This window comes from Corythoichthys intestinalis, chromosome 3 (genome assembly GCF_030265065.1).
Source record: "Corythoichthys intestinalis isolate RoL2023-P3 chromosome 3, ASM3026506v1, whole genome shotgun sequence".
Lineage (NCBI taxonomy): Eukaryota > Metazoa > Chordata > Actinopteri > Syngnathiformes > Syngnathidae > Corythoichthys > Corythoichthys intestinalis.
Window position 1 is genome coordinate 38426981 of NC_080397.1, and position 14120 is coordinate 38441100.

Here is a 14120-nt window from a genome sequence, read left to right on the forward strand (position 1 = left end):
TGTGCTTGAGCTGGCGGGGGGATAAGGGAGAGCGTGCTGGAATGTGTGTGTTTGGCGACGTTCGAGCTAGCCGGACGTGTTGTGTTTTCGGCTATAAACATCCAAAGCTAAAAGTGATCCTGAGCAGTTTGTAATTTATATGTGTTTACTCCAAGATTTGGTGGGACAGTAACATGTTTAAAACTTATTATAATCATTACATTTGAAGTGCTTAAAAAACATTTATTAAAATTAGAGATGTCCCGATCGATCGGGTCCGATCACGTCATTTTCAAAGTATCGGAATCGGCAAAAAAATATCGGCCATACCTTTTTTTAATATATATATATTTTTTAATTAAATTGTTTTCTAATTGTATTTAACGTTACACTCATCCAGAGTCTTTAGTTCAGGCTTAAGATAGGGTTATCAAATTTATCCCGATAACGGCGGTAATTAATTTTTTCAAAAATGTATCACGTTAAAATATTTAACGCAATTAACGCATGCGCTGCACGACCCACTCACGCATTGTCGCGCTCAATCTGTAATGGTGCCGTTTTACCTATATAGAGAGATAAAAGGCAGCGTATAATGAGTAGAGTGAATTTTGGCAGCCTTTAGACCTTTTTTTAATTGGCTAAAGCCTTACAATCCCTCTCCCTGCGATTAGAAATATCATGGGAAGCCATGTGGGGAAGCAAGGTAGCAAATGATCTTTTTCTTAACACCGTATGTTATTTCCCAACGCAGAGAAGATATATCAATTGGTAGCACTACGCACAGTCATGGTTCCACATCCCATCATGCATTTGGGCATGGCTACAGTATCATTTACTGAAAGCTCATCAAATACACTAGATGGCAATATTTAGTCACAATATACAAAGTCACAAGTCTTTCTATCCGTGGATCCCTCTCACAGAAAGAATGTTAATAATGTAAATATCATCTTGAGGATTTATTGTCATAATAAACAAACACAGTACTTATGTACTGTATGTTGAATGTATATATTCGTCCGAGTTTTATTCATTTTTTTCTTAATGCATTGCCAAAATGTATATGATCGGGAAAAAATATCGGGATGATTGGAATTGAATCAGGAGCAAAAAAAAAAAGCAATCGGATCGGGAAATATCGGGATCGGCAGATACTCAAACTAAAACGATTGGGATCGGATCGGGAGCAAAAAAACATGATCGGAACAAGCCTAGTTAAAATACCTTTATACATTTTTTTAATTATACTTTGGGAGTTAAAAACATGTCTTATATGTATCTCTTCCCAATGCTAAATCTGAATAAATTCACTGAACAAATATTAAATATGTCGAATGTGCTGCTAGTCTTTAGGCCACTGTGGCGCCGCCTTATCACCACAATAGCTTTTTATGTTGAAAATTCTTGTGGAATAAATGCTTAAATCCCTGAATTCTTTATAGATTTGGACGTAAAACAGTTTCGATTCTTGGTTAAAAGCAAAAAAAAAAAAAAAAAGGGCAGTCAGCATTTATTTTACCTAAGTATGTTGAATGTGCTGCTTGTCTTTAATCTACTGTGGTGCCTCCTTATCACCACAAAGAGCTTTTTACATTGAAAATTCTTGTGAGTAAATGCTTAAATCCCTGAATTCTTTATAGATATGGACATAAAACAGTCTCGATTCTTTTTTCAAAGAGCAAAGAACCGTGCAGTTAGCATTTTTTTAACGTAAATATTGCGAATTATGACGCCAATGCCGTAGCGGGTCATTTCTCCCGTTAAGTTTTTTTTCACGTTTCAAAATGCACGCATGGTACGAAAAATATAATAATTACCTTGAATCCTCGAACAAATCACTCCTGACACAATCCTTCCTGTTTGTATGCGGGACAACTTTTGTACTTTTTCAACTTAAATCCGGCGTTGGAACGTGCATGTGTTTGAGAATAATTGCAACCGACTGAAGCGGAGTGTGGACGGCCCCCTACTTGAAGGCGCGGGGCAATGTCTGGGGATGGTGTCCCGTCAATATCATTATGAAGTCTATAATTTTATTCATTTATTTCAATTTTATATATTTTTATTTTATATTTTATTTTGTCCTTTGTCCATTTACTTTTTAAATTAAATTAAAAAACACAATCAATTATTTAAAAAGCAACAAAAGGTTACGTTTGTCATTTCCGGGTTTTTGTGTTTCCCTGGTTTGGGGTCAGGTGACACCGTTCGTCCAATCAGACGAGTCCACATGCAGAACCGCGGAGCAGCACTTTGATAAAGGCAGGCTGTCAGCGACGCAATGGCTCACTTTCACTCACAGAAAACTGCGCCAAGCTGAGGTGGGATACAGCCCCAAAACACACTGGACCAGTCTGGGCGAATGCAGTTCCATACACAGGACACCATAATCAGCAGACTCCCACCATTTTTGGACATAACCGGACTCTCAGACTAATCTTCATCCCGCCGGGGCAACAAGAATTTGGCTCACTGTAACCATTTTTGTGAAAGACTCGTTCAATTTCAAGGGCAAAGGGGGCGAACACGTTCGTAGCTGAGCGTTGCAACCCAAAAGCTGTCATTTTTCAAAAAACTACTTATTTCATTGTATGATTTTTGAGACCGCGGTGACTTCTTACGGCGGTGTGAAGTGTGAAGCTGTACTGGAAGGAGCCGTCGGTCCGTCATGGAGAACGCTCACACGAAGAGTGTGGAGGAAGTTTACTGTTTTTTCTGCGTCAATGAGAGCACAGGACTTTCTCTGGAAGAGGTGAAACGACAGCGGGAGAAATGGGGCCTGAACGGTACGCCGTTTGTAACTTTATAATGTCACTCACAACGTTGGAAATGAATGAGCCACGTAATCACTAATCACTGGTAATCACCGGTGAATTGTCAGCTTGTTACGTAGTAATGACTGCGTTCAAACTTGTGTGCTCAATGCTAAGTCATCGGACATCCTAACCCGATAAAACGCCTAATATCACAGCAACATAGAAATGTTTGCCCACGTGCGCACATGTATTTGACAGTTTACACTGTACACTGCTATATCATTACAGTTAACTCATACACTGCCAGAACAGTTGCCTGTACATGTAAAGTATTCACAGAGTATGTGGTGTAGTAGTTAGTAAGAGTTGGAAAAACTGTATAAACAGTAGGGGTGCACGATATCCATTTTTTGAAACCGATATTGATAACTTCCTGCTCTTCAAGGCCGATGCCAATACGATAACCGATAATATATAATTTTTTTATGTATATCAATCAGTCAATATCATTGATGATGCCTCCCCTGAACAATAAGCACTGATCTAAAACAAACAGAAACCCAACAGGTATTGTGCTTTGTCAGCAGATAAAACATTTGGTGCAACAAGAGAGGAGACTTTTGTCGTCTTGGTCTATGAAACAATTTTCTTAACCTGGCAATTACAGAACAGCAAGCCTATCAATAACCAAAAGGCCTCTCAATAACTTCTAAACGTAACTGTAAAATACAAACATTTGCTAATTGCCTAGTAAGGTTTATAACTTAATGAAGGAAAAATACGGCCTCTAGAACAGTAACAAGCCTTTACATACTGGCGAAACAGGAGTGGAAACATGCACATCCAAATCCCAATCCGACACCAAAAATATTATTAATAGGCCCGATAACATATATTGTTAATGGATTTATTGGGATGACATCATAATTCCTATTATCGGACCAATAATTATCGTGCACCTCTAATAAACAAGTTAAAATGAACTATGAAAACCCGGGTCCCCAAACATTTCACTTGTCTCAACTACGGGTGTGACAAAATATCGAAATGCTGATAATCGTGATACTTTTGTATCCCAAAAGGTTATCGATATGCTCCTGCCAAGAATCGAGATATCGTTTTAAAAAGGTCTCAATGTCTAAAAGATAAAAAAGAACAAACAAGTTGCTACCAAAATCTTCCACCATAATAGTGTCTCAGTTAACACTAAGGCTACATTGATAGTGCTTGACACCCAATCCATTTAGACTAGGAACGTTCGTTCATTCGAAACCAGAGAATTCACAGTCATTCTGTGATTTTTTATGGGCATTTACAGGTCACTTGCAGTTCATTTTAGGGCATTTACAGGTAATTTCCTGTTGAGTTTGAGTCACTACCTATTCATTTGGGTGATTCCCAGGTCACTTCCTGTTCTGTAAGTCAAAATAAACAGAAAGTGACCCATAAAATACACCAAAATCAACAGGAATTAACTGAAAATCAACAGGTAAATGACCTTAAATGGCCCAAAATTAACGCATTGCCTGGCATTGGCTGCCACTGACAGCCATTGATGTTCAATCCGTTTGAAGTGGGAGGGATGGCAGCGAATGATTCGCTGTCACCCTCCCACTTCAAATGGATTGTACGTCTACTAGTGATAAACTCATTCCAATCCACAGCAGAAGCTTGTTTTTCTGTTTATTAGTTGTTTGTAGAATATCCTAGAATGATTTCCTGACCAATGTATCGATAATCGTTGTCTCGCCATATCGTCAGATCATCGTTATCGTGATCTTTGTATCGCAAATTGTATCGTATTTTGAGGTACTAAGTGGTTCCCACTCCTAGTCTCAACATTGGTAGGGACGATATAACAGCATAACCTGCATGTAAACCTTTTGCTGGGGACGAGACATTAAAAACACCAAACAGATTGGGTGAATGGGGTTCAGGGCTACATTTCTGACGTAAATGAACCTAATTAATTGATAGGCTAAATGATCAATGCAAAATACATCTGTATTGACTTATACTTTCATATGTATTGGTTAAGGTGAGACACCGTTCGGTTCAAACCTTTTTTTTTCAAAAACTACTAAAGAAACAGTTTGAAAACTTGCAGAATAAATGTTGGATTTAATTAGCAAAATTACTCAAATTATATTAAACTACGCAATAAATACAAACTTGTTAATATTCTCTTAACGATCCAGGAATGCAAAAAATAAACATTTGTCTAAAGACCACTCAACATTGTTGAGAAATTAATATAACATACAGTGTATTACAAAAGTGAGTACACCCCTCGCATTTCTGCGGATATTTAAGTATATCTTTTCATGGGACAACACTGACAAAATGAGACTTTGAAACAATGAAAAGTAGTCTGTGTGCAGCTTATACGATACAGATAATTTATTTTCCCCTCAAAATAACTCAAAATATAGCCATTAATATCTAAACCCCTGGCAACAAAAGTGAGTACACCCCTATGAAAAAACACACATCCCTAAATGTCCAAATTGAGTACTGCTTGTCATTTTCCCTCCAAAATGTCATGTGAGACGTTTCAGGAGTGCTGTCAGCATTGCTGCAGAGATTGAAGAGGTGGGAGGTCAGCCTGTTAGTGCTCGGACCATACTGTCTTCAGAAGAGGCTTCACTCTGGGGTGACAGCCACGCACACCAATTTGATGTAGAGTGCGGCGTATGGTCTGAGCACTAACAGGCTGACCTCCCACCTCTTCAATCTCTGCAGCAATGCTGACAGCACTCCTGTAACGTCTCACATGACATTTTGGAGGGGAAATGACGAGCAGCACTCAATTTGGACATTTAGGGATGTGCATTTTTTCGTAGGGGTGTACTCACTTTTGTTGCCCGGGGTTTAGATATTAATGGCTATATTTTGAGTTATTTTGAGGGGGAGATAAATCAACTGTATTATATAAGCTGCACACAGACCACTTTTTACAGTGTCAAAGTTTCATTTTGTCAGTGTTGTCCCATGAAAAGATAAATACCTGCAGAAATGTGAGGGGTGTACTCACTTTTGTGATACTGTATATATATAATATATAAATTAAATAGAACTGAAAAAACTCTTAGTCAGGGAATAACAAAAATAAATAAAAGTTCCGCCTTCCTTTCAGGTAAGACACTACTGCTTTTGTCCACAAGCACAGCCAAACTCAACAAAAAATAAAAGCTCCTTTGGGCCCCTTTAAAACCACATAAATAATATAAAAATGAAAATTGTGGAGAAAGGGATAAACCTCGGTTCACTACATTTTCACAGTTTAATCAATGTTAACAGTAGAAAATACACACATGAGGACACTTCTCTCTAAGTAGCTTCCTACTCAAGTTTTGCAGGTTAGCAAATTCACACAGTTTAATGTTGTGCTGATGCTGATACAGGTCGGACTTTCGGTTGCAAAATTAGTGGTGTGTTCCCCACCCCAACATTGACGTCTTTTTACAATACTTACAGTGGCTGCAGCTGGCCGAAAAAAACTTCTAATATCCCTCCTGTTCGAAGGGGGTGGAGGAGGCAGCATGGGGCTGTGAGTGCGCGTGTGTGTGTGGGAGGGGCGTGTCAAGTCATCAGCCAATCAAACGTACATTTAAGGGAAAAACTGACTGGCACACTAAGCAGTGAAAAGGGGTAAATGTAAGTTTGAACATAATCGAAATAATTCACTTAGTAATGGTAGGGTAAATTCTATCCTTACAACATATGGGGAGAATATCTAAATTACCTATATAACCCAAGTCATTATATAATGCAAATAAGGTTGCTTATTAAAAGTTGTTGGGGACAATTTGAGCATCCTGAAAAGTTGGTTGTTTTATGTCCCTACTGTCCCTACACAAACCTACGCCCTTGATTACCCTAGCCCAGATACGTGATAATCACACCAATAAAAGAAGCACGCAAGCCCTGTACTGGCTAACCCGGAACCCTCAGGCATAAAAAAGGACTCTGAGGATTGATGCGTATACATCACTTAAATATACCTCCCAAATTTCATTCTGATCTGACCACAAATAGCGAATGAGTAGAAATTTTAGTCAGTGTTCTCACAAAACGAAGCAAGTGAGATCTTGAGCCCTCCCTCCGTGCGGTCTAACCCTCACTGCCAGCCCTCACAGTCCAAATGGACTGGACGTTTATCACTGCCAATCAGTTAATATTAGTATCATATATAATAAGTGCCATTAAATCACTTTAAACTTCTCTGGTTAGATGTTTTATAGCGTTTGGAAGTTGCTGAAACAGTAAAGGGGTATTGGTAGAAATTGAATCTAATGAATGCACACCAAATTTAACTAAGTCAGCAAGTAGTTGAAAAGTTTTGACAGTTGACGTTCATTAGTTATCACTGCTTTGCCATATGCCCTAAGGACCTCAAACCGCTTCCTTAAGTTCTAGTGTTTTGTTAAGAAAAAGTAAAAGTCACATGTCCGTCCGGCCAAATATTTCACATATTTCCTTTCTTCTCTTTTTTTTGTATGTCCTATCCCATCCTTGACATGCTCCCCTTCGACGAATAGAATTACCAGCAGAAGAAGGTAATATCATTGAAACTGTGTAATGTACTGTAATGGCATATTATAAATGCCTCTCTTTGAAAGATTGTTCAATAATGCTGTCCCCCCTGTAGGGAAATCTTTATGGGAACTTGTTCTTGAACAGTTTGAAGACCTACTTGTAAGAATTCTTCTGTTGGCTGCCTGTATTTCTTTTGTAAGTATCAGTTCTTTCCCTTGCCTCTGATGTTTGTCATCCTAACCCTTCCCTGTTGTTAACACATTTCTAGTCCAAGCACTTACAGCAGCCAGTCTTGCATCCTGAAAATAGCTGCTTCTGTTCATGTCTTAGTGAAAGGGTGTCCATGTGCTAGTGAGAATTGTGGACGGTATTAGAGTTGAGCCCAGTGTGATGAATGGCTAGGATGTGGTGAAGCGACTCATGGTGCTGAAGTGTGAACGTCTTCAGTTTGTTTAAGTCGTCTGAAGTTACATGCACATGCTGAGGAGTTAAAAAGGTTTCAAGAGCCATCTGAGGAATGGTGACAACAGCAGCTGAGTTATGGCTGAGTTAACTCGGCGATAGGAAACACAAATCTCAAGATGTACTAGTATACTTAGTAATGGTTGGTATTTAATAATGAAAAAAATTATCACGCTCGAATGTAACGTGTTGGTATTATTCCACTCTTGGTTTGAATCGACATCCCTCAGATAACCAAATATTTTGCATTGGTTTGTGTGAGTAATTTTGGGAAGACGTGTTTCACTGTGTCATGAATGTTTGTGCGGCCGTATCTACTTGAGTAATATTTACATTATTTACATTATAACATGATTATTTACATTTAACTGTAAATCATAAACATTATTTTGGCAGTTCATTTACCGTATTTTTCGGACTATAAGTCACAGTTTTTTTCATAGTATGGCTGGGGGTGGGACTTATACTCTGGAGCGACTTATGTGTGAAATTATTAACACATTATTATATCATTTCGCATGTTATTTTGGTGTTTTGGAGTGATGATGTTTCGGTAAACTTGTTAGCATGTTCTTTATGCTATAGTTATCTGAATAACTCTTAATAGCTATGTTACGTTAACGTACCGGCCACGTTCGCATTTCGTTGTTCATGCATCATGTAACATTATCATACTGTACACTTATTCAGCATGTTGTTCTCTATTGTATTTTTATATTAACTTGCCATTCAAGATGACATATCTGTTCTATGTGTTGGTTTTATCAAGTAAATTTCCCCCCAAAATACGACTTATACTCCAGTGCGAATCATGTTTTTTTTTTTTTTCCTCTTCATTGCGCATTTTTGGGCTGGTACGACTTATACTCCGGTGTGACTTATTGTCCGAAAAATACGGTACATAACAAACATGATAATGGAGCCTTGAACTGAAAATATTTAGAGAGTGGTTTGAAATTATTGTTCTTAATGTCCTTATCAGTAAAGAAAAAGTAGCCTGTGACAGTGGCACTGCCAAACTTCAATGGCAGACAACTAGACTGCTGCTTCTCCAGCAATTGTACTTTAACGCAGTGTTTTTCAACCTTGTCTGAGTCACGGCAAGTTTTTTACATTGGAAAAAATCTTGCGGCACACCACGAGCCAAAAATGTTCAAAAATTACTTTCTGTACAGTATATTTAATAATGAAATGTCAATATTTGTACTTAATCAATCCTGTTTAGATGAACACAAAGCTGATATCCTGGCAGGAATCTTTAACAGCTCTCAGTATCGCTTTTTTTTATATTTTATAGAAGTTGGGCTCGAAAAGCTCAGAATTGTCAGACAGGGGGACTTTAGCAATGTCTTTAACCCCATCAGGGCCAAGCATCTCACTGACAATGGCTTTGCAAGCAGGTAGTATTACTGTCTCTGCCAGAGTGTGGGATTTTTTGGATTTAGCAACAAGTTCAGCAACATGGTAACTGGCTCTGAGGGCTTTCTCATTAATCTTTTTTTGTCTGTATTTTCAAAAAGGTGAACAAAATAATCCATCGACTTGTTTTGAAGCGACGGGTGTTTCGTTTGGAGATGACGTTTAAGCTTGCTTGGCACCAGTGTTGGATAGCTGCTCGTGTCGCGTTCAAGAACTGCTCAGATTTCTAGCCATCAGCCACCTTGCTGTCTTCGACAATGTGTTGGAATAAAACTCAGGGGGAGGTTTGACGGTCATCACATATGGATAAAATGGAAAAGACACCTCGAGTCTTATCAAATGATGTACATTAGATGTGCTGGGGTCCACATTGTCGCGGACAGCAAGGTGGCTGATGGCTAGAAATCCGAGCAGTTTTTGAACGCGACACGAGCAACCTTCTACCTACTCCTTGCTTCCGACTGCAACTCCGCCCGACAACGTAAAAAATAAAAAAAATATGATATTGGATCATTTCTAGCAACACACCGTACGATCTCTCATGGCACACGAGTGTGCCGCGGCACACCGGATGAAAAACACTGCTTTAACGTATGTGTTGTTGTTTTGTACATACAATGCACAAAGTAAAGAAATTTGGTAGATTTGTTGCAACAATGCTGTTGGATGAACTTGCACCATTGTAAAGCCTGAATACTGCGTTATCATTTGTAAGGAACGTGAATTTATAGGATGAGCAGAATTTCTGAGTACCGTATGTGACGTACCTGTGAATAAATTTCCAAAGTCAATGCCAAACATCTTATTTTTCTGTGGCCACCGACCGTGTTTGAAATTTGGTAGGTTATTTGATTGAATTTTAAAGTAACAAGGCACTATTTATCAACATATTTATTTAACACACTCAGTCAACCACAAAGGCCTGGCACCCAGTATGCTGGTCACCAGCTTGGTCACACACTGCTGTGGGATGGAATCCCATCCTTTAACCAGCGTTGATCGGAGTGTTTACTGAGGCTGAAGAAACTGTGTTCTTGTAACGCTCATTTTACAGCATGTCTCCACATTTATCAATGGAACTTGGCCTTCCATTGGAGATAGTTCTACAGCTTATTCTAAACGAGATGTAGCAAAAAGACCGGTTCTGATACCATCTGTGACAATCAGCCAGAGCGCCTGTGTGTTTAAAATAGCATCACAAACTACCGCTTAGTATACATGTTAGAGGGCTTTTAGTCTTCATAATCGTTTCATTTCATTGGAACTTATCTCAATGTGGTGGCAATATGTAGTTACATGAAATGACAAATACAACAGAATACAGTACTGCATGCATAGGATTGTGTCCATTTTCAATATAGTCCGCACTCCGCAGGCCATATGTGTGGTATGCAGTCTACAGTAGTTAGTCAAGTGATATGGAGGTGTCAGTGGTTGCTGTCTGACAAGGGAACAGAGCCCCACTCAAGACCAAATTTGGGAGTTTACTAGGACTGCAGCTATCAATTATTTTAGTAGATTAATCAATCAACTAGTTAGTTTGAATAATCGAGTAATCAGATTACGAACATTAATGCGTTGCAGAATCAATTTTAGATGTAAAACAGAGCATTAAATGCAAATACAAAATAAAATTCTCGAGTACTTCTTCAAACTATTCAGATTTGGACTTTCATTTAAAAATAAAACTGTTTAGCTTTACCTCAAACCTTGTACTTAGGTCCTTTGACCTAAGTACAACAAAAGAACAATTGGCAAACTTGCATAGCAAAAGTCGGCTAGCGTAAATGCGATAAAATACTACCTTTTTTTTTTTTTAAATGCTCTTAACAAATCGTTATAACTACAGGTGGGAATCTTTGGGCACCTAACGATTCGATTACGATTCAGAGGCTCCGATTCGATTATAAATCGATTATTGATGCACCATCACCCCCCCCTTTTAATTTTTTTGTACACTAGGTCCAAAATTGTTCAAAAATCCTCTCAGGCTAAACAAACTACTATTTCAGTATCAAGTTAACCGGTAAAAACAGTAAATAGAATACTCAAGTCCCCATTCTGTATCTGTTGTGAATCAACCGTAAAAGTTGTTAAAATTGCTCCCGTTATTCCATAATTTCACTTCTGTCTACTTTCAACTTGAAAGTTTTAAAACTGTTTCATCATTTAAAGTTAGATTCAAGTCAAGATTGTGCCGATTTTCTTTTTGTTTGTTTGTTTTTTAGATAAAAAGTAATTAGGTTCGCTACAACAGAGCCTTCGAGAGAAGTCTACTGCTTTAAGATGGCGCCTGTTTACTAGCGCGGGAAAGTCTGTCATTTCGCATTTAGTTCTTGGTATATGATCTAACATGGCCGTCGTCTGTCATTGCACATCTGGTTCTAGATATATGTGATATCTACCATAGCTGCATGTTGCCGTATGTTTGTAGCAACTAGCAACTGGACGCTGTTTGTAGTGACTGACAGCCGCAGTCAGGTATTATTGTTTTTTTTTTTTTTTATCTAGCGGCATGAGTTGAACATGATATTTACTCTCGGTCCGTTCCTCATTGCATCCTGAAGACCGCGCTGACTGTGTTTTATTTCCGCTTTACCTGGTATAATTCAATAATCGGAATTTGGATGTTTGTGAATCGTTCTCGAATCTTCCACGGCCGACTTGCGAATAATCTAAGAAGCGGAAATTTCGCACGCCTCTAGTTATAACACATAGTCCCACAAAAATGGCTAAATATACCTCTAAGCTAAATTACGAATGCATAAAAAAACATTAGCTCAAATAAAAACTTATGTTGGTCTTAATAGGGAACAGCTGGATTCAGCCATTATAACCAGTTATGTCATATTCACTGTTGCCACTAGAGGGCAGTGTATCCACCCAAATCAATAAAACTAAACTTTAAAAACAAACCATTCCAACTAATTAAACAAATATTCGAAGCAGCAAAACTTTTTCGAAGCTTTTTTCTGTCGAATTACTTAAGTTAATCGATTAATCGTTGCAGCACTAGACCTTACTGCTCAGTATGTTTAAAAAACAAACAAACAAACAAACAAACAAAAAAAATACTTCAGGCAAATTTAGCCAATTTGCAGTTTCCCAACAAAGATTACCAGTATTTGACAGGATTATATTTCCAGAGAAGTCTTGTTATTATCATGGATGGAGAATGATTTTCTGACTTGGGAGTATTTTAAATTGTCCTATCTGCACTGTTTTCTACATCTGGTCGTTTAACGTGTGTTACAGGATATTAGTTGATTGGTTTGGGGATATTGAATGTTTAATTGATTGTTTGCATGAAAAACAAAACAAGGCAAGTGAGAAGTTATGTCAAGGAAAGTGTTGTTGTTTTGGGTGTACTGTATGTCAGTGAATTTTGCATCAACTTCATGTCAAATTTTCTGTCACCTTACTCATTTATGAAGTTTGAATTTATAGTCACACTTTCAACTTCAACTTTAATTGCTGCTGTGGTTCCCGCATGATTATTAAAATTAATGGTGTTTTTTTGTGTGTGTGTCCTTGTTTTAGGTCCTGGCCTGGTTTGAGGAGGGCGAAGAAACTATTACTGCCTTTGTGGAACCTTTTGTAATTTTACTCATTCTTATTGCCAATGCCATCGTTGGCGTGTGGCAGGTGAGTAGGACTCATACGTTCAATTTTGAAACGCATCACAGTTTGTCCTCGCACTATCCCCTCATCTCATCATTTGGTGTTATCATTGAAGATAATTGTGCACTAAATTGAGTTTGTGATTATTTTAGGAACGTAACGCTGAGGATGCTATTGAGGCACTGAAGGAGTATGAGCCTGAAATGGGGAAAGTGTATCGGCAGGACAGAAAAACAGTCCAAAGGATCAAAGCCAGAGACATTGTTCCTGGGGACATTGTTGAAGTAGCTGGTAGGAAAACTCACTGTTCAATTTACATGTACATCTAACCTAATGACTGTGTTAATTAGTTCAACATATTATGATTAATATGTCTGCTAGTTACAGATTAGTGAAATTCTAGGCATATCTAGTCATAAAGTTGAGAGAGTGCATTTGAAAATATAGGCAAGTCTTTTTTGAGGACACCTTAAGGGTGATTTAGATTTGAATTTCGGCTTCTGACGATCATGACTTATACATTGCGCGTTGACAGCACTTTCGCTGGATTTACTCCATCTGCTACATGTGAGCCTGCATTCATTCATTGTGCTGTTTGACGTGCTTGTGGAATGTTGGAGTCTTTGAACTCTTGCATTATCTTGCAACTGTTTAACCCTTAGCCTCGGAAGTTATGCAGAATCTTTCTGTGCGTAGTACTTGGTCTTATTTATAGCTTGTCATAGGTGGTTTGGATTATGGAATGCTGTATTTATAGCAGGCACTGGTGAAGATAACAGGTGTCTGGTCCCAACCGTGTACTATATGCTCTTCGGTTTGAGTTTGAACGCACATTGTGGGTTAGAGGAATCCGTAGTAACCTTGAGAAGGGCAAATGTGTATATTACGATAGTTTATTTGATTTTGGGTGACTGTTTTATTTGCGTGTTGAAACACTTTGCTGTTAACAGATTGAGGTGTAAGAGAAAAAAATGCATCTTAACTGTGGAACATCCTGAGCTCTGCTGACTTCTATAAATCCTGGGGAAACTTTTTCATGATTCTCTTCCGTTTTTTTCTGAACATCCATCATATCCTGTGCCTTGTCTGATGATTGGATAGCTCGCCTCTGGTCATGGGTAGTGGATATCGAAACATGCAATTGTGTATGTGACTGAGCACTGCTCCACTATTTCTAGAAGTATTAAAAATGATAAAGATAATTCCCAATTCTTTTCATCCAACATTTTTTTTGTACTTTTAGTCATTTTGCTATGTGACGTATTTATGCTTCAAGTAATACAAATTTAGCCTCAATATGTGATTATCTATTTAGTTTTACATTGGGATATCCCTGAGCCG

At 38.2% G+C, this 14120-nt stretch overlaps 1 protein-coding gene across 1 annotated transcript in view; it reads left to right on the forward strand.

Moving 5' to 3' along the window:
- Positions 1–2229: 2229 nt before the first annotated feature.
- LOC130913178 (sarcoplasmic/endoplasmic reticulum calcium ATPase 2-like) overlaps positions 2230–14120 on the forward strand; it is a 51114-nt gene continuing 39223 nt past the window's right edge. Inside the window, exons 1-5 of the mRNA XM_057831559.1 lie at positions 2230–2768; positions 7280–7297; positions 7390–7472; positions 12699–12803; positions 12932–13070. Coding sequence (XP_057687542.1) covers positions 2651–2768; positions 7280–7297; positions 7390–7472; positions 12699–12803; positions 12932–13070 — 463 coding nt within the window. The 5' untranslated portion in view covers positions 2230–2650. The remainder of the gene's footprint in view (positions 2769–7279; positions 7298–7389; positions 7473–12698; positions 12804–12931; positions 13071–14120) is intronic.